The sequence below is a fragment of the Lepidothrix coronata genome, unplaced genomic scaffold, assembly GCF_001604755.1.
Source record: "Lepidothrix coronata isolate B3197 unplaced genomic scaffold, Lepidothrix_coronata-1.0 Scaffold114, whole genome shotgun sequence".
NCBI lineage: Eukaryota > Metazoa > Chordata > Aves > Passeriformes > Pipridae > Lepidothrix > Lepidothrix coronata.
In genome coordinates this window covers 2,910,207-2,931,452 of record NW_016690294.1, presented here as the reverse complement: position 1 = coordinate 2,931,452, position 21,246 = coordinate 2,910,207, and the positions used below count along the sequence as shown (strand labels likewise).

The 21,246-nt window shown below is 38.0% G+C and overlaps 2 protein-coding genes across 4 annotated transcripts in view; one reads left to right on the top strand and one right to left on the bottom strand.

Moving 5' to 3' along the window:
- Positions 1–1,120: 1,120 nt before the first annotated feature.
- SPATA1 (spermatogenesis associated 1) lies at positions 1,121–18,410 on the bottom strand. Of its 3 annotated transcripts, XM_017824903.1 has the most exons (14): positions 18,295–18,410; positions 16,752–16,944; positions 15,794–15,900; positions 12,366–12,483; positions 10,211–10,264; positions 9,788–10,112; positions 9,429–9,677; positions 7,579–7,705; positions 7,369–7,429; positions 6,335–6,446; positions 5,376–5,501; positions 3,653–3,822; positions 2,497–2,595; positions 1,121–1,649 (listed from the first exon to the last, which is right to left on the bottom strand). In XM_017824903.1, the coding sequence occupies exons 2-14, from the start codon at positions 16,785–16,787 to the stop codon at positions 1,545–1,547; spliced, it is 1,689 nt and encodes a 562-aa protein (XP_017680392.1). In that variant the 5' UTR covers positions 16,788–16,944; positions 18,295–18,410; the 3' UTR covers positions 1,121–1,544. The 3 variants fall into 3 exon arrangements, with proteins under 3 accessions (XP_017680392.1, XP_017680393.1, XP_017680395.1); XM_017824904.1 differs by lacking the exon at positions 10,211–10,264; XM_017824906.1 differs by lacking the exons at positions 1,121–1,649; positions 2,497–2,595 and having other exon boundaries at positions 3,710–4,187.
- A 16-nt stretch (positions 18,411–18,426) lies between these two features.
- The window catches only part of GNG5 (G protein subunit gamma 5), a 3,722-nt gene continuing 902 nt past the window's right edge, over positions 18,427–21,246 (top strand). Inside the window, exons 1-2 of the mRNA XM_017824908.1 lie at positions 18,427–18,592; positions 19,626–19,781. Of these exons, the coding sequence (XP_017680397.1) occupies positions 18,512–18,592; positions 19,626–19,751 (207 nt within the window). The 5' untranslated portion in view covers positions 18,427–18,511 and the 3' untranslated portion in view covers positions 19,752–19,781. The remainder of the gene's footprint in view (positions 18,593–19,625; positions 19,782–21,246) is intronic.

Sequence of the window (21,246 nt, the reverse complement as noted above, 5' to 3'; positions counted from 1 at the left end):
CATGAGCTGTCTGACCGATTGATACTACACGTGATGGAAAACAGAAGGTGAAGCCTACTGCTCTTGCATAAAGAAAAAAATTCCCCTGAAAAATCAGAAGGCTTTTCACTAGAACATTGGTTTGTAGGTTTGAGGAGACACTGTTAAATTTTATATACAATATGTATGTATCTGCACAAATATAGGTACTTGAGAATGTGTATTACTACTTACATTTATATGCTAAAATACTGTGAGATATTTGCTGAATTTAGAGGTCTTCTGGAGTGAATATCTGACCTGCAAAATCCTCACTGAGGGCCTGATGACTTAATAATAAAACTCCTCCTTGTAGCAGTGAGGAATCATGAGTTGATATTATTTTTTTTTTAAATTTAGGTTCAGATCTTCCAGTAGCTAGTTGCCTGCTCCTGTATCTTAAATAAGACACAATTCTGAAATAGAGAATGTGGGATTCAACTCTGAACTGAGAAACAGTGGCTGCAGTTTTAATAGTCAATTTAATACTTCAGCACAAAAATCTTTGTTAAGTCCTATCTTTAAGAAAATAAATTGGATAATGGGTGGTATGATTCAAGACATTTCTAAGTTAGTCCTTTTGAGAGCTGCATAATTTTCTCATCATATAACCCATTTCCCATGAGTGTTTCACTTCCAGTAATAAATACAGCCTTGACAGCTTTTTAGCTGAGATAAATTCCTAGAATGTTATTGTTCTGCTTAATGTAATACATCTGGTTTGCAAAGAGGCAAACAGAAGAGCTAGAAAAAAGTTACTATGGAGAGGTTTCTGATTTCTCTTTCGGAGAATTGTTAATCTTGGCACATGCATGAGCTTGGCCTTCGGGAAAAGCAGAATATGCAATAGTGTAAGCTGAACCAGGATCAACATTATGCTCGTTCAAGAGAAAGCTTCCCTCTTCCTCTAACTACAGAAGACAGTTAATGTCCGTTTGGCTTTCCTAGTAAGTAAAGGAACAAAACCAGCTAGGTATGAAATAAGCTGAGATTATATTTCATAATAATATAGTAGTAATACATTGGTAGTTTTTAGATAGGCATGCTTATAATGACAAAAATAACTTCAGTAAATAGCTAAATAAAGGATTACTGTTGCTGGTTTTCTACAGAACTTGTATTTTAATAATTTTCCAAAAATGTAATGTGCATGCCTGCAAATAAGAACAGGAGGTTATGGATTATAGGTTTATTTGCTTAGTAGCTATTTTGTTAATCAAAGAACATCAGCATACCACTGTGATGTTACACAATTCACTAATTTGCACTTTAAATTTAACAGCTTAGTTTTAGACACATTACTAGCTTAAACTGTATGTGTAAGCAGCTGACTAATCTTACAGTAAGAGAAAGATTTAAAATAAAGTGAGCTGCAGTACCCCAGTAGCCTAGTATACAAATTCCACAACATTTATACAGCTGATGTCTTTTTACAAGATAACTTCAAGAACATATAAACGAATTCTCATTTTATATATTTAAAGAGCTTTTGTGGACTTGACAGATGTTAAAGTCATGTCATCTTCTTAAATTCCTGATTTTCTGTACTGGAGAATTAAAGCAGAATGAATCTTCTTCTGTGTCAGTTCCGCTCTCAGTGCTCGTAAATCAGATGCTGCCTGCTTTCTCAGCTGCAGAAGAATCAGTAATTTAAGGAATGGCAATTTAAGGAAGTTTTATTGAGTCGACATGCATATAGGTTTATAGAACTGAGTTTTATACAGGATGGCTGAATACAGGATACATCATTCATCTTTAAAATTGTACATGTCCAATTAGATAGCTTAGTTCTAGCACTGCTTTCTTCTGTACTTTGCCTTGCTGTTTTGGAGACAACTGCAAAATTAATTGTTCTTTTCACTCCTTGTTATACAATGTCCTCTACCCTCGAGTTTTTAGTAAACAGGAGGTATGGTCAATGTCTGTGATGAAGAAGACTTCTATTTCAAGCTTTTAGAGCTGAAAAGCTATCCAGTGTACAGACCAGTACTATCATCTTCCTTGCAAAAAGAGCCGTAGGCATCACGGGTATAGAAAAATGCACATGAAGAGGACTTCCATCTGCTTGGACAGCCATTATCTTTTTTTTTTTAGGTTTTTGGTTTGTTTTTTTTCCTTTATACCATTTTTTTTTTGCCTTAGCCATGGTCTATTTATTACTGGTCAGTGCCTTACCACACCAAGTGTATTTTTTCAATTACCTTTTGAATGAAATGGGATTTCTATAAAAAAGATTGTAAACCTTAGCTTACATAGTATCTTGAAAATCTAAGTTGTTTGAATGCCGTACATTCAAAATCATCTAATAACCCGGTGTTCTGGAGTAATTTGACTCAAGTGATAAAGCTGCAACATGATAAAACTAACAGCATAAACCAAGAAATGTTTAGCAAATATTTACATCATCTAATAATTAGAAGATCTCATTTTTTTTACACACTGTCACATTTTGACTGGTTTAGTGAAAAGGCAGAGTACCTTAATTTCTGTTATGAGTTTCATTTTTGTATCATCTAGCTTCCTCTGCAGGTGATCGAGTTCATGCTGCACTGTAGTAATCCGGATGATTGTGTAATTCTGTGTGAAACAACAACAACAAAACCTGAAGTGCAGCATTACCACATCTCTTCATTCACTGGGTGCTACTTCACCACTCAGAAACAATCCTCTAAACTCCTTCCAGCTCCCCTGCTTTCCTGCCTGACTGATGCCTGCCTGGCCAGCACGTAGCTCACGAGGGGTGGAGAGCATACTTGTGCTTAGCCTAACAGCTCATTAAATCCTGGCTGTCTTCTCTGGGGGCTGGCCAGTACGTACCTGCTGGATGCATGTTAAGTTGTACATATGCTTCATGTAAGGCCTCTTTGTGCATAGCCAGGGAGACCTAAAAAAACCCCCTGATATACCCCCTAAAACGAGCAATAACATATCTGACCATAGCTAAATAATGTAATGTCAACCCTATTCATATTTTTATTTTGTAGATATTTATTTCAAGATAGGTCAAATAATACACCATAGTATAATATACACTCTTAGACTGTACATACACGAGAAAGGGACATTTATTTTTCCTAGGCTAGCTTCAGATTCGACAACAGGGTTCCATTAATGCATCGAGAAAATTAGCAGATACCACTACTGGGAAGGACGTTTTCCCTTTTTCTTTTATCTTTTCTTTTCTTAATCCCTCTCTGACCTTCCTAAGAAACTTGCAGTTGCACAAGTTCAGGTACAACCACTTCAAAAGCCTCAGGCACGTTTTGTCTTCCAATTTCATTACCTCTGTATATGAATTTGGGGATGATGGGAACAATATAGAACTGAACAGTTTATTAATCATCACTATATATCATGCCTATCATTAATCATACTGAACAGAAGGAGATTTGTTACAAGAAGGTACAAACATGAAGCAGAAAAAATCAAATGCTCAGACTCAAACATTTCTGCAGTCTTTTTGAGACAAATGGGCTCAAGGAATTTTATACCTCAGAGCATTGAGGGGTATTTGGCTGCTGAAGCTAGTTTACAAGTCATTGGTTGGTGATTTGTTTCTTTAAATTATATCTTATAGGAAAAAAACCAACAACAGGCTGTATAAAAAGAGATAATAAATAATACAAGCAAATACCTTGGAGTTTGTTGTATTGTTTGGTCGGTTTTGGCTATCTCTGGCTTCCAATTGCAAGAGCAATTTCTGGTGGTAAACCGCTAAATCTTGTTGTAATTTGTTTAAAGTGTCCTCCAGTGAAACTGTAGCTTTCTTAGTTTCAAAGTACTTCTTTTTCCATTCCTCACGAACTGCACAGTGAAACAGTAATACTGTTTGTTCTTGTTCACCTGTCATAAGGTCTGCTGAAGACAGTCCTGACCAGCTGATCTCACAGGATTCAGCTGGCCAATGCACACACTGAAACATGGCAGTAGGTTTCTTTTAAAAAAGCATTTAGAGAAAAACATTCATTAAAATTACATTCGCTGTAAATGCAACTGAGTTTTCACACAGGCACCTGCAACAAAAGGTTCTATCTGTCCACCAAGACAAAACACAAGGCCCAAACCCAAAGTTTCCTTCAGGCTGGCTGTTCTGCAGGTTTCAGCTGCACAGAAGTGCTCCAGGCTTGTGAAGCTGGTATGCCCAGCACAGTCTGAAGTCCACAGCTTTACTGTAACAGAAAATGTAGCACTGTAGATTTATGCAAAATTTGATCTCTTTATGACCAGAATTTGAACAACTGAAACTTACCCAAAAGAACTCAGCTCTTGGGGACTGTACGTATGTAACTGAGAGTGACTGTCGGGATGGCAATCTTAGGAGGATATTAAATAGAGACTAGATCACTGTTCCTGCAGAATATGCTCTTTCCTTAATACCTTGTGAAGAAACATGCTTGCAACATGCACTTACTTATGAAAGTCTACAGGTCAGATAAAAATAATGTAGAGAGACGCTTCTTAAAAAACCTGCAGAAGCTGTTTGAATCCTTGTGAAATAACCTTTATTTTTACCTAACTGAAAAACATAATGTAAGACAATGCAGGAGCCATTTAGGGCTTATCTCAGCAAGGTAAATTAGTTTGCCTTGCACCTCCATGCTACTACAGAGTCACTGCTTCAAGTAACCAAGTCTGGGTTTTTTAAAGTACAACTTCACCACGCTGTGGTGAATAACTGAAAGAATTGGCTTCTTGTCTCCTTAACTCCTGTAAGAGTTGAGATGCCTAGTGATTTAGCTGCATTGAAGGACAAAGTGAAAGCTCTCAAAACTTCATAATGATTAAATCTCATCTCTCTATATCTGGAATGTGACCTAGAGAGGATAGTTTTAAGTATAAACTTAGAAATAATTTTACAAAGAAAATTCCTGTAAAATTTGAATGAGGTTTGACCTTGTTAAAAACCAAGGTTTATCAAACTTGTCACAACAGACTTGCAACTTCCATGTCATTAGAGATATGCAAAAATTACGCTGCAATTTACTCAAAGCCTCATCAACACAGTAAGCACCAGCTAAAGGCAGGATTAGAATACATCAGCTACCCTGGGCCTCAAAGAGTGAAGCAGCCTGTAGTAGCTCTCTGGGTACTGCACATACATGAGACACAACTTCAATAGTTTATAAAAGTCAGGATAATTTTAAATTTATAAGACTGCCAAAAAAAAAAGTGGAAGGAAACATTGCAACCTTGAATTTTTCCAGCATCCTGTTATACAAATGAGTCTTCTTGGAGCTATTAGTCAGCAAACTGCTCTCTCTGTAATTAAGCTCACTGAAAAGGAGACAAACATTTTCACATTGGTTTCAGTATAATTTCTCAATCATTCCAAATTCCAAAATAAATTAAAAGTATACCATGGTATCTCCTCAGCTTATTTTGTTCCAGTAGTCCTTTAGCTTTTTTGATCAGTTCTTCTCTAGTTTTTTCCATATGCCTTCTGTCTTTCTTCATTTGTTGCAATTGTTCTGCCATCTTGTTTTCTAAAGATATTAGAATTATATGTAGCAAGTGTCTGAACACTCTAAGTAGGAAGGATCAATCAAGATTTTTGTAATGCTAATCACAAATCATGCCAAAAGCTCTGTCAGAGCAAGCAGTAGAAATTATTTTATTTTAATAAATTAATCTCTAACTTTTCAAAATGGCTGGCACTTCAGAAAAAGGCAGAAATCCAGCATGCATCCAGGCATTCATATACACACGAACAAGCAAACATCCTTTTATATGTTTAGACAATGTATCACTAACATTATATCATCAAGATACAGATACACTCCATACATTGAAGACTCTTGCCACATGAAGCCAAAAAAGCCTCCAAAAGACTATTTCCTGCTCAAAATACATTGCAACACAAAGCGTAGTGAAATCTTGCCTTAAACTCCATCTGGTCCTAAGCAGGAAAGCATCTCAGACTTTAACTAGTCCGTAACAATAGGTCAAATTCTCACTGTCTTCTCACTATCCTCTCCCTCCTCCACCACAGCAGAGCATCCTCAGCAATACTACTAAGATGTTTTCTTTGCTCCATTCTCACTTGAGCCTACAGTATTTCATCCCATCTCTCTCCTTTTCTCCTTCCATCCACAATTCCACAAGCTGGGTTTTCTAGCACTGGGAAACTGCCGTGCTCTAGGACAGCCCATGCAATCATAAATGCCTGGAATTTTCCAACCATAAATTAAAATTTATAATAATACTGTGAATGAATGTATGTACAAATTCTTTTGTAGAATAGGTATTTGTGTCCTCATTGACTCTTCAGTCTTGATTAAATGTTCACTTGCCTGCAATTTCTTGGAATCATACTCACTTGCTGCCTGAAGTACAGGAACTTGAGCTGGATTTACAGAAAGTAAAGGTGGGCTAGGAGGTGAAATGTATTCTTTTGGACAAGTAAGATGATTTTGCTTGCTTTCATCTGCCTATAGAGTCAAAAGACACAACTATAAGTACATAACCATAATCCTGAATAGTTACTTCAGACATGTCCTGAAAGTGGCCAGAGTGAATGGAAGGGCTCAATTTGAATTCTGCACGTAAGCTTTTTTATTCTGTTACCAGTACACAAGATTACTAAATTAAAAACAGCTGGACCTCTGCAAATAAAATAAGAACACTGAACACTTACATAGATTGTTGCTAATTGTTCTTGTCCAGGTCCAGAACCCTACAAGTTACTGATACTCCCATGCAAGACCGGGAATTAGGGGCCTTAAAACTGCCAATTTCTAAACTAAAATTTGTAATCGCAGATTTTCAATTTCATCATTATTTTTGTACGACTCCACTACCATCACTTGTGCACAAGAGCTACAGGCTACAGCTAATAGTGATGGCTATTATGTTGTGCACTTGCAGGTGGGTGCTGAGTCTTCCTAAATATGTTGTTATTCTGATACTATGACTAATTCATACCTATGTTTTAAATGAATTTATAGTTTTTTATCAGAAGTTTTGCTTGGTGTGAGGGAAAACAAATTTATCCCGTATGAAATTATAAAAACATCATCAATATAGCCAGTAAAATATCACTGTCAAGAAATTGTAAAAAAAAGATAAATCATATTAATAAGACTGAGATAGTTATTGTATAGGTTCCTGTTAAATTATAACCAGAGTTATAACTTCTGATGATTTAATTGTTTGGAAATATAGATGATATTCATTAACAAATCTGCTAAGTAGCAGTGCATGAATTAACTTTTCTCAATTATTTTCAAATCTACATTTGAGTATTTCATATTTATAAGGAGTTACCTGTCTTATAAAATTAGTCTGTTTCTAGGTGGAGGACTATATTTATTGCTCAAGATTACTAGGAGTATGTTACCTTGAAAAACCTACCTGATTATCCAGTTTTTCACCAAGATCACCTATAGTCTTCCTAGTACTGTACTGCTGCAAGCTGAAGATAAAATCAAAGAAGCAAGTGAAAATTCATGAAACAAAATGGTTTTTTTCTCATTTTCTTTCATTTATTTGTAGCCTGTAAAAGAAGTTTGTAGCTGTGAATTATTATTATCCATTATTTTAGAAGATTTGTTATTTACTAACCTTTGTTTTTTGTGCACATATTCTGTAGTTTGTCTTTCCATTATTTTAAGAATTTCAGCATCCTGTGTTCTGTCTCTTCTTAATTTTGTCTCCTTCTGGTGCTCATTATGTTCCATGTTTGTTAATGCTGTGACAGGATAGTGATGACAAAAATATGTAGATTAACTCACCAAAATCAAGCTCTTTTGACTATCAATGCCTAGACTTTCCAACCTCTTATCTCTAGGATTTTGAAATGTTCCATGAATAACAGAAGAAAGAAATAAAGATTAAAACCCAGGTATTTTTGTTTTAAGAATTTATATCTGACTAATTCTGGTAACTAGTATAAGAAACATCATCACAGATAAAGAAACTACTTCATTATTTCACCTTTCCTAAATTAATTCTGTATCCTACACTTTCTGCCTTTCAGACACTGAAGATCCCTTATAAACCAGAACCAAAGAAAGGGAGAACAAAATGTTTTGAGTTTAAATGTTAATGAATGAATGTTATCTGCTTTAAAATATATTCAATAAATATTTCAAAAGAAAACTGCTGACAGTTCTACATCCTTCATAATTATAAATAAAGTTATGGAAAACTATTCAGTTATACATTTACACATATATATTTGTATATTAAGTGATCTCATACTTAATATCAGTTAACAAGATGATGGAGGGACAAAGCTATTTTTGCCAAGTTATGATTAGAAACTGGAATTACTGAAAAGTCATTCATGAAAGCCTTTTCCAATACACTCCCTCAATGAATATAATACACAATTTGTTGCTTTCTTAGTTAAAAGTGCTAGATATCTGTGAGGTGCCAATGCCTATGAAAAATTGAATATTGCTTCATTTAATAATTACTCTATTGCAAATTTTTAATGAGTAAAGGTCACCTTTTTTTTACATTAACTGTAGAATTCTACTCAAATATTAAGACTTGTCTCTCAAAAGTATTTCCTCAAAACCAACTGTTATTATAATTTTTATGTTAATATAGACACAGTCATTCAAATCCAATTTAAACGTATCAGTCATTTCTTTCTTGGTAATCACTAAAAATTTCGGAATATTAAGAACATTATATAACCATTCAGGGACTTAATAACCCTCAGTAACCATAAGACACCCCATTTTAAATGAAGCAATGGTTAGTAGATATCGTCCAAACAGCATCTTCTGGTTTGGCACAGAACTGCGATCTAGTCAATGTGTGCTTTAAACCCCTCCATACTTCCGGGCTGTTTTCCCTGGAGTCCCCTCAAAGCGTTCTCTCCCCTGTCAGTCCTAGGAATGCCACTGTTCAAGAGCATAGAAACATATAAAAAACATTACATGTAAGGGAGGGGAGGAAACATTTCCTCTTCAGCAGTAACGCAGTCATGGATGACAAGGAAAGTTAAAGCGAATAAATGTTCTTCCTGATAAAGTGACAGCAAGATTTTTTCACTTAAACTTACTGTTGAATTATGGGATCATTACCCCCCAATCTTTATAGTAGCTGATTAGTAATTTTTCTTGTCAAAATAAGATTAGACAAATATATCAACTATAGCAAAGTTTTTTCATTTTCATGGTTAGGCTTCGTGAACGAAGATTTGGGAAGGCCCTACCCACGCTTGTTGCAAGATAGTAAAGTAATATTCTATATCAGTACACAATGATAAAGAAGGACTTATACAAGTTAAAACTACATCTCTTTGAAAGGTATTATCATTATTTTTAAAAATAGGATATTGTTCTGATAGTGATATTCCAACTTGTGCTTTAATTACAGATTTCTTAAAACTTAGCTTCACTCTGCTAATCTTTTAGAACACTTGCTTTAGCAAAAAGACAAAAAATGAACATTTGTACCTTTTTGATATTTAATGTGATTTCGGGGTGTTTGGTTATCCTGGCCTTGTTCATCACTGTGGTTTATGTGAAGAGTAAAAGCAGTTCCTTTGGCTTTGTCATTCCACTTAGGAGTGTTACGGTCTTTTTGATCTTGGCTGAGATGATTCTGCTCAGAGCTCTGTAATATCATGTCACACTTTCCAGATTCCCAATCTGCAGGATTTGACTGACTTGGTGTGAAGAGAGATCCATCGGATCCATTTTGATCTGCATAATAATTGATATTATAAAACAGAGATATTATTTTATTGTTAGTGTTGACCATATGTTTATTTTTCTTCTTCATCATCCCCCTTCACTAAACCAGTTAATCTTACCTTCTTCTCTAAATTGTATCTGTTCTTCTTGAATCCTGTTGTTATGGTCTTGCTTATGGTTTGTGTGCAAAACTGGAACAGGTTCTTTCTCACCCCGTTCCACAGGACTGTGCACTTCCAGATTTTCTAGTTGATGCTTACTTTGTATGTTTTCTAAAAATGGTTTGCTTTTTTCAGGTTTTTGCTGTGGAAGACTGGGTAATCTTGATCCATGAAGAAACCTTTTAGCTTCTGCATTGAAGTGATGTCTTGGTTGAATTGATAATGGATAAACATCTTCAAAGTATTCCACTCCAGGTAATAAATATAATTCAGGATAAAGTGCCTAAAATACACAGTTTATTCATCAGACAGGACAAAAGAGAAAATGCACAACATGAAATATTTCTGAAAATTGTACCTTAAAAGCCATTCAATACATACATAAGGAGGAGCAAATGACTTCAGTTCCAGCTCTGTTTCTTGCTTTGCTTTCACCTTGCAAGATAAAGAATAAAAGCATAACAAATACAATACTTTATAATCAATAATGTTATATATCACTTAATTCATGTATTCTATTACAATTTTTACAAACTGCATTTTTTCATAACAAGCATCATCATCTGTACTGGCCTCATGAGAAAAAAGTAGCTTTGACTGCTTTTGTATTTTCTGACATAGTTCTGAGACTTCATTTTGTCTATTTTACAAAATCTAAATCAGACCCACAAGAGTACATGAATGTACTGAATATTTTTTTTATCCTTTCTCTTATGGTTCAAAGGACCTGATCCAACAGTCACAAGAACAGAAAGTTTTCAACTTTCTATATCAAAAGCTGCTTCAAGCTGAATCTGGACAGAAATGCTGATTCTCACATAATTTTCTCTATTCACTTAATACAATACTGCAAAATATTTAATGTATATGGAAAAAATCTATTATTATTCTATGTCTTCTTGTATTTATTGTTTGTCTTCATATTCTTTGTGTGAGATAAACTTTCACATTTCAAGAGTTGTCCTGTCTAAAATACTCTATGTATATTTGAAAGATGTGCTCCAGGAAAGGAAAAGAGAAGAAATCTGAGCTTACATTTAAATAATGGTATTGAACTAAACAGGGGGCCAAGTTCTATTCTCAGTAATTGCCAGGCAATGCCATGGATTCACTGTTAGACACGCAGGCTACACACAGAAAAGAAAGAGCAAATTAACATGACTTTGGTTTATGTTTATTTTTTCATTTAAAAACCCTTACTTGCAAGTGGGGCACAGCTCTTAGTTCTGCTTGCATTGTTAGTGTTGTAAAACAGAAGACTGAGGGGGTAGCAAATATTTGATCATGGATCAAATATTTGATCATGGATATGTATTTCATTAAGGTTACCATGACCCTAAACAACAAATAAACCAGTTGGTTCATTGCTTTCCACTTTGTTATAAAGTAAAACATCAAGAAACAGTAAATACCCCAAAGTAAAACTATATCTTTGTCTCTAAAAATGTTCACATGCATCTACCATTATCTTTAATTCTCTATTAACATAAAAGATTTTATTCATTTGCTGATACTCTAAAGGAGGATAGAAATTTTTTTCCATTTATCTCTGAACTATGTGGGGAAGAAAATATACCATCATACTTATTATCACCCAGTTAAAAAGACCTGAATTCATTGAAAACAATGCACATTTTCTGATTTAGATTGTATCACAGTCTTAAAGTTTCTCTTCGTGTTTTTCCATCTACTTTTTGCATAGTACTTAGTATTTATTCTAGTCTCCTGTGAGAGCAATTTTAGAGATAATTAAACTAGAAAGGAAATCAAGAATGGCACCAAATTTCCAGCCAGTAATTAATTTCCAAATCTGTGAGAAAGAGGTGAAATGAGATGTGAAAAAATTATTCTATACTTACATAAATGACTTAAGTCTTTGCGTATTACAAGAATAAACTTTCAGTTGGACTAATTTTCAAGTTTATTTAATCTTTAGCTATATTTTGTAAGATATAAAGATATATATATAGAATCAATGTGAGGAACAGTTATGATTCAGAGATGTAGGGTTCTTGTTACATACGGTATTACTGAACTAAACAGTGGAACACAAATGTACATCCAGAGTTTTCATTCAGAGAGTGATCTCTTCAATGCTTTTGGACAGGTCACAGCAGGAACCATTAGAGCAACTCTGACTTATTCAGCTTCCATTGCAAATTCTTCAACTGTCATGTTCCCAACCATGTACAGGTAATAATGACCTTATGGGTTTGAGGTGTTTTTTAGCAACCAGATTTGTCATATTTAATCCACTGATTTATCAAAACTAGCATCTTTTCACTGGATGGCAACTAACTACACCTGTTGCTTTAAAGGATATTTTTAATATACCTGTCCAGCTGTGCCTTTGCACCCAGAGAATTAGATATGCTCTGACAAGACCTTATGCTGCAGCATGTTTAAAACCAAATGCTAACAGTGCTCCAAAAATTATCTCTACTTATGTGATATTATCTACTCTGCAGGAATGAGATCTCTGATGTACATTATAAAACAGAAGAGCACTAAAGAAAAAAAAAAAATATTAACTTACCACTGCTAGTTTTTTCCCAATGCATTTTAAAAATTTGAATTTATCTGCAACTGTAACTCCACCCAGGTATTCTCCGAGCTTCTCCCGCAGCACTCTTAATGTGATGTGAGGAGACACCCTAGAATGTTGTTATTCATTAATACATCTGTAAGATCAAATAATGATGGCTAGTTAGTAAGAGGGGGAAGATAATGCTCCATACGTGCTGGATGGAGGGCAGGATGACCAAAATTGGGACCTATGTCCTAGAACTGAACCCAATTACATACAGGCCCGAGGGTCTCGGTGTGGCAGAGTCAGAACATTGTATCATGTTCAGGTACACTGTATTACAAGGGCTGCCATAACATTAACTACCAATATTCATAATTTATGAAACCCATACAATGGAAGAATATGGAAGTAGTTGAAATTTGAAAATGACTCCTTCAGAATGCTGTTGCTTATCTGCAGATGAATAACAGCAACGTTGGAAACCACAGTCATGCACTTCCATATAAGTGACAAAGTGTCATGGGGTCAGTCCAGCACTGTAAAACATACCCCCTCAAGCACCCAGGGCTAGAGGAGAGTTCATCACTGTCCACTTTAAGTAGCAGGCACAATCCTTTGCTTTTGTCTTCTCCAACACAAGTTTACGGTCGGGTGTGTGCATGCAAACATATTTTAAATAAAAACCAAACACTGCAGTGTGAACATTTCCACCATGGTTTGAGGATGAGAATGCTGACATAAATATGAATTGCATCTTTTAAGGTATTACTTGAAACCATGTAAATATTAATAAGCTCAGTATAAACATCACTACAGAATAAAAAGCATCTCTGCACAAGAAAACCAAATGTGCAAGAGGCACACTAAAGCTCTGCAGCACAACATAAGCAATTCTAATTCCTCCAATGCTGCCATATGAGATAAACCAGGGAACAAATCCAGGCCTGAGACTGTTAATGACCCATGCTGATGAAGTGTCAGAATGATTTTGGCCCAGGCAGCTATCACTCTCCAAGCAATGCACAGACACAGCGTGGGGGACAGCACATGCCATTCTCAGTAAACATTATGCACAAGAACGTGCTGTGTCTTCCACTTAAACAGGTCTTCATTAACCTGTCAAGGTTTGTTTGCACTTTCAAGAAGGCCTACAGGCCTTCATTTCACACCCTAAGTATGTAGTAAAAATGTTAAGTTTCATCTCATGAACACAGTACTTCAGTGGGCTACAATGTTTCCTTTGCATTATTTCAAACACCCTGGACTTAGAGGAGCCTCAAGATCATAAAACTGCTTTGGAGCACAGGCATGCAGCAAAGGGATCAAAGTCTGCAGAGCGGACACATCTAGGCCACACTACTTGGTCTCTGCACGTTTGGCTCCTGCTTATTTCTTTCCCAGCCATTTTTCCCACATTTGCTGCAGATAATAGTCTTAGCATCCTTTATTTCAAATGTATGAAGACATATGTGAAAGATGGACACATAATTCAACACACATCCTTCCACAATCTTACGTGAGAACACAGATGATCTGTAATTCAAATATCTCTCATGAGCTATAATTTCTTCAAGCTAGTGTCTCAGAGAAGATATGCCCCTTGAGTGGTCTTCCAAAACCAAATAAATGCAAGCTCTTTCAGAGGCAATTCACACCCTTCACTGATAAGGTCTGTCCAAACCAGCAAGGAAACCTAAACCTAAGGCATTTACGAACAGCAGCGAAAACATCTAAGTAAGTAAAATGCATCATGGGAGAAAATTATCTAGGTATACAGAGCCTGAGAAATAGGGTAGAAATTTATCTAAACATTATTTGCCAGTCCAGCTGCGAGGAACATACACTAATATATTTGTTAGTTGCTGCCACTGGCTAGCAGAAAACAGCCACATCAGAGTAATTTTCTTCAGGGTGTTCCTTTAAAAGTAATGCAAAGTAGAGATCATTGCAGCCATCTCATCTAGAAATAAGAAAAGTATGGCTTCTGTGGTGAGGAATGAGGAAAAGATCACAGAGGCTGAGAAAACACGTTCATGGGAATGAGAACTCAGGACCACAGAGAATTACACAGTTAATATTTTCCTCTAATTTTGTGGTTAATGGAAGTGGTCTGTACTTTGACCTAGGAATCCTTTGTTAAGATGACTCAGACAGTATTAGGATTGTCAAGCTGATTGAACAACAGAGCTGTCAACAATGCCCAAAGCACATGAGTATGAGTTCCCTCTCCTGGATTATAATGAGAAGTGTTTTTTAGCAATTATTTAAGACACATTAGCAAGCAACAATACCCAGGCTGATATAAACCCACTGAAATCAGTGAGGATCCTAATTTAATTTGATGCCTCAGTGGCATAAATTTACACTAGAAAACACAGGGCAGTGACAGATGTCCATCACAATAAATGATTTGAAGTTACCAATCCAGATGTGTATTTTGTTCCTCTGCTGCAGACTAGAACAGCACTTATTTTCTCTGGTTTTGAGGAGCCTTTCAACAAAAGCAGCTGCAAGAATTAATACGTTCTGCCCTACATGCTCATACCTGACCACTGTCAATCTTTTCAGCTACAAAGAACATTCTCTTAAATGGATACTACAAGCCTCAATTTAAATTAATTAAAACCTACATTCCCTGCACTTTAAGCTGAATTGATAGGTTTTGCACAGAAACAGACAAAGTCCATGTAAAAGCTTTGTTTTAATATATATTTACATTATTTGATTTTTCTATAACTTCTTACCACACTACACATACACAGATTTTGTGAGTAAAGTGTTTAGGAGTATAAATAAAACTTTAAAAATTATGAAATATTAAAAGTGCAACTCTCTGTGCCAGGTTTGAGCTTATGACTGGGAAGCAGGGTATTCTTTCACTAAGTCCTTTAAACAGAGAGCACACATAGTGTTGTGTGCAACCTTTCAGAAATATTTCTGAAGAAGAAAGAATATATGCTGGTGGTTCATGGGCTGTAACGCTTGCCCTTGAGAAACATGACTTCAGCCCTTTCGTTGGACTGAGAGAGCTCAGATCACAAAATTCCTGTTCCTGGAAGCTGACAGGCTATCCTGTCTTCATCAGGCCACTATCTTAAAGCTGGCCCCTTGCCAAAAAGTTCAAGATTTTGACAGTCAGGCTCAAGGAGACAGAAAAAATATACGACTGTGATTTTACAACATAAATTATTCTGCAGAAATATTATCACTGCTCTGGAAGTGCGTTTCGATGGTCTACATCAAAGACTGCAAGAGAGCTAAGCCTGATACAGTACAAATAAACATAATGCACCACTTACCCTCCAGAAATTTAATTTGAGAACAAGTTTCTGCTTACAGATGTAATTGTGCTCTGTAGAGCAACAGCTGGACTAAATGACTGAAGGGCGGCGCGAAGGACCTACCACGAACATGAAAACTAAGACCACACTCACCTTATAAATCCAGCTGAGACAAATTTGCTAGTAAGAGCTACAGGAACTGTATTCAGCTTGAAGTTCCACACTTCTGCTGGGACATAAAAAACGTGGAGCTCCACCAACTAAAAAAAGCACAGATGATCACAACTGTAGATGTATTATAATCCTCTTCCTATACACTTTGTTCTGTTTAGGTGGACTTCCAATTTCTGTAGGCAGGAATGGTTCCTTGATATTAGCACACAGGCTAGAACAGTGGAGCTCTATCTCACAATAATGAACAGAACAATTTGTGACTGAATGCCAGCTGACAACATCAAAATAAGTCACATTAGAACAAGCTCCACAATGAAAGTGAAAGAATAGAGAGCTTGTGCTACTGCTGTGTATCACTGTGACAGCAATGCACAGATCTTACCAAAACCAGTTGATACGCTGGAGAGTGTCATGATTACAAGAATCTCTCAGCTGAAAGCCTACCTTTGTTTATCTCATAAAAAATGCAAAGCTCTGAAAGCTTGATCCAAACAGCACCGTGACTTGACATTGTCAGAAAGAAAAAAAATTTCAAAATATTTCTGACAGTTGTTAATAATATTAGCTACCTTGGAAGCACAGAAATGCTCCTGCAAAAAGAATAATTAAGCTGGTTCTGATCAAGGTTCACTGAGAGTGTGTTCAGACCTGTGGTAGTTGTGGCACTGTTAATATCTAGTGATAATTTTAGTGAAAATCAGACAAAGTATCGACAAAGATGACACACTTCCCTGTAACTACAAGCCACACAAATAAGCTATATTAAACATTTCTGCAATCGTTAATTAATATGAACTAGAAAACTGTGCTTTATATATATACTATGTTAAAAGCACATTTTTTTCCTCTGAGGTCTTCTACAACCTTATTTTAATATTTCTTTATTTTTATTTGTGAAATCTAAAAAATATTTATGCAAAAGTACAAAAACTCTCACCTGTGATGTTTGAGGTCTCATTTGACTGAACAACATGCTGGTACCTTTCTTTATTGGACCACAGCAAATGCCAGATGGGCTTTCTAATTTTCTTTTTGATCAAAACATTCTTTAAGGATGTGTTTCATGATAATCTGTTATTAGAGAAGTTACTCTTATTAATATCCTTTCTTCTCAGTTACTGTTCTTCATTCTGTTTATGAAAATGGAAAAGTTGTTTCTGTGCTGAGGCAGAAAGCTTTCAGCTAAGTGCAAACAGACTCAACCACACCTTCTACACAAGTGAGTATTACCTAAGTAACTGAGGGAATTGCTAAATCACAGCCCTGCAGCTCTGAGAAATCTGCTCTAGAGCATTTCCTCTTAACATTTTCTCCCCTTTCATAAAAATACTTCAGTTGTACATAATTTTTCTACACAATTTTACTGTTTTCCTAAAGACACAGACGTAAATCCCCACAAAACAAGATTCTTGCAGGGTCTGTATCTGATAAAGTGACAATTATTGTGAACTGGAGCAAACAATACACTATGCCAACCAAATGCAGTGTGCTGACGAAACCTGACTCTGCTGGGCAACCATGTCAGCAATGTACTTTCATAGATTATAAAGCATGGTTCTGCCCTAACCTTTTTACAGAATCACAGAATAGTTTGGGTCGGAAGGGACCTTTAAAGGTCATCTAGTCCAACCCCCTGCAGTGAGGAGGGACACCTCCCAGTAGACCAGGCTGCCCAGAGCCCTGTCGAATCTGATCTTGGATGTTTTCAGGGATGGGGCATCTCCCACCTCACCGGAAAACCTGTTCTGCTGTTTCACCACCTTCGCTGTAAAAAACTTCTTCCTTATATCTAATCTGTCGACCCTTTTTTAGTTTAAAACTATTACCCCTGTCCTATTGCAACAGGTGCTGCTAAATGTTTCCATCTTTCTCTTTTCATTATGACTTTCCTCAGTGTTCTCAGTTCGAAGGCTCCTTCAGCCCCTCAGAGGTTACGAAGCTCCTCTGGATTTTCAGCCTGCTAAACGCCCTTGCTGATCTCCCGATCCCCTTAAAAACTCTGCTCTGATACTTCGGTTTCACCTGTTCTTGAGGCACGGGTGACCAGACCTTCCAGGTGTCCTTCCAGGTCTCACCCTGGCGTTGTGCAGCAGAGTTAAGACTTCCTCACGTCGGTGGGAAGCATTTACTTAACAAGGCCTGTGTTTTTATTTGCCTCTGCACAACTATACCACAACAAACTGTCATGAATGACCTGGTTGTAATACCCCATCTCCTCTCTGGTTATTACCAAGGCATAGCAGGTTCCAGCACGTGTGCCTGCCATTAGTCCCTGGCAAATACAAGATGCTGCACTTTGCAGCACATGACGTCCATCCCATGCTCGAGGCTTCAGCACCATGCCTGGTTTACTTTCTGCAGTGAACTACGAGCAGTAAACTAATCCTCCAGGCTGTAGCCAAGACCCAAACCGCTGGCAAGAGCAAAGTTAGGAACTTCATTTATCGCATCTCAAAATAATCTCCAAACTTGGAACTTACTTGATACTACCACCAAGGTTTGCCACCTTGCTCTTAATGGTGCTTCCTCTTTCAGTCCCCTAATGGATAAACGGGGCAGGCGGTTCCCCGTGTCTGCCCCCCGGGGCGCACAGGGCCCGGCCCCGCCCGGCCCGGCCGCGGGTGCGCAGGCGCCGCCGTCCCGGGAGCTGTGGCCGCGCCGGGAAGTTGCTCTGGGTGTGCCCGCGCCGCTCCCGCCATGTCGGGCTCCTCCAACGTGGCGGCCATGAAGAAGGTGGTGCAGCAGCTGCGCCTGGAGGCGAGTGTGACCCGCGTGAAGGTGAGCGCGGAGCCGCGACGGGACGGGACGGGGCGGACGCGCCGCCATTTCACCGCCCCGGACCCGGCGGGCCGGGGCCGCCGGCTCCGACCTGCCCCGGCCCGCAGACCTTGCTCGGGGCAGAGCGCCCAGGCTTCACCCTGGGGCTCCGTCGGGGCTCCCCGGCCGGGGCGAGCCCGGGACGGCCGCACAGCCGCGTCCCCTCCGCCGCCGCCCTCCCGGCGCTCGGCCCGTCCGCCCCTCGCTCTCCGCAGCCCCTCAGGGCCCCAGGGCCGCTCCCCGGGGCCATGGACGCGTCCCGCGCGCCCCTTCCGTGCCCCCGGTCCGGGGAGCGGCGCCTTCCGTCGGGCTCTGGTGAAAAGGCGGCCCGAGTCGGGGCGCACAACAGGCTGGCCCGGCCCCAGCGCTGTAAAATGGAGACGTCGCCGCCAGACACACAAAGTACATTGAACTCGTGCCGTGCCGGGGTGAGACACGGCCCGTAACACCAGGGGAACTCTGGGCAAACTGCAGATACGACATACCAGTAAAAGATGCTACTTTTTGAAACTTTGGTCGTTCTGTTTTATGAGTTCAGAGTTACAGCAAAGAAAAGCGAGACAAAGAGTTTTTTCACTGTTCTGTTTTTAGGAAGGTACAGCCTGCCAAAAACCCCATACGCTATATCTCATCATAAGGACGGCTTTCCAGGGGAGGACAAAATGCCAGTTCAGTCGAGCATGTGAAACTCTAGGCTGTATTTTAAAATTATTTATGCTAGAACAAGGATCTTCATCTGTTTAATAAAGCCATCTCCAAGACGTTGCTTATCTGTCACCCTTTATGCTCAGAAGTTTAAAATGAAAATTAAACACACAGATTGATTCTTACTCTTATATTCCTCAACTTCTTGCCTTTAAGAAACAAACAAAAAAAATTACAATAAAATGGTTGCATAAAAATCTACATAAGAATTCCTTATACTTTTCAATGTAGTTACATCCTCAGTAAAGAGAGTTCAGTGAATTCTAACACCACCTGTTATTTTGACTAGGTTTCTCAGGCTGCTGCTGACTTGAAGCAATTCTGCCTGCAGAACGCGCAACATGATCCCCTACTGACAGGAGTATCATCAAGTACAAATCCATTCAGACCCCAGAAAGTTTGTTCTTTTTTGTAATTATGTGAACTACTTCAGTATCTTTCAGTGGTAAGTTCTTGAATTACAATTCATAAACTCTTTTGTCATTAAAAATAGCTGCCTTTAAATGAGACAGCCTTTATGAAAGGCACTCAGAAAAGACATCTGCCTTAGGCAGCTGGTGTTGGTATAGATCCCCGTTTTGGGCCCCCTCCTCCCCTGTTCTGGTCACAGCTCTGTACTGGACACATGCTGCTCGTAAGTATTACGAGTAGCACTTTGCTGTCAGAGCTTCTGCCAGTTTCTGTTGCTGTAGCAAAGTAGTGGGGCCACCTACTACTGAGCGGCTCCTTGGACTAACCTGGTTGTATAGGAACTCTACTCTCCGTAAGGGTATTATTTCCCTTTTCTCACATAGGATTAATCACCTGACAGCATATGTGGTGAAACCTGATTGTGGCAGATAGAGCAGACTTCAGTTCTTAAACTTTTAAAAACACTTCCAAGGACAGATTAGTGGTGGTCCCCAAGAAGAGCACTGACTCCTATGGGGGGATGAAGTGCCTTCCAAACCAAAAGAAAAAAGTATGTAGTCCAAGAACGGTAGCAAGGCCCATACTCTACTCAAAAAAACTACATGGGTAGCAGTTTAAACAACTAGAAACTATTTGGATTTTCATTCAAAAACTTTCATTAGGTTCATTAGCACTACTGCTATCACCATGGAGACTACTCACTCATCTGGCATTCCCTAAGAATTCTGGTGATTAGATTTTAGGCTAACCTCTTTAGAAGGGTGAGCTTTAGATCCACAGTAGTCCCACCAAAACTCTTGAGAGTCACAATAACTTAATTATTTTGACCACAGTAAATGCATGATAATTTTATCATGTTCCCCTTTCCCGTTGCCCCTTGACTTGGATCTGCTGGGGATGAGAGCATAGATATTATTTCAAAGCACCCAATACACAGTAGTTAACTGCAGATCACAATCCTTAGAAATCTCATAGCAACTCAACCTTGAAAAATTCTGCTTTCGTAGTTGACTTACATCACCCAAAGAACTGTAGTTTTCTAGATTTAAGTGTTAATAGGCAGCTTTATAGAAAGGTGACCACAGTCAAACTAAATTGTTAACTGGTCTCCCCTCCCTGTGGAAAGCTTCCAGAAAGTTTGTATTAGCATGAATCACCTCATTTAAAGACCAGAGTAGTAACAGTATAGAAGTTGATGCTTCCCACATTCTTTTGAGCAGTGAATTACAGCAGTGTAACTGAAATGTGCTTTGGAGTTCTTGTAGCTTTTAAGGTTACTTCTATTGTGAATTTTGCCAACTACTCTTATTTAAAAAATATTCTTGTACACTGATTTGTGATCACACTACTGTAGCTTCATCTACAAACAGTAATGCAAGGAAGAAATCAGATTATCTGTAAGCATTACAGATTGATAACTTATAAAAAGCCAAATAAACTGTACTTAATCAGTGACACATACAGTTCCCCATCGAGGTCTGCCAAGGTCTAGTAGTTCC

Bases quoted from the DNA above. Each gene is read 5' to 3' on its own strand.
- SPATA1 (XM_017824903.1), bottom strand. From the start codon at position 16,787: ATGTTGTTCAGTCAAATGAGACCTCAAACATCACAG. The intron at 10,265-12,365 runs GTAAGTTAATAT...TTATCTTGCAAG, and splicing joins TTGGGAAAAAACTAGCAGTG to GTGAAAGCAAAGCAAGAAAC. The intron at 7,706-9,428 runs GTACAAATGTTC...ATCCTGTCACAG, and splicing joins TCACATTAAATATCAAAAAG to CATTAACAAACATGGAACAT.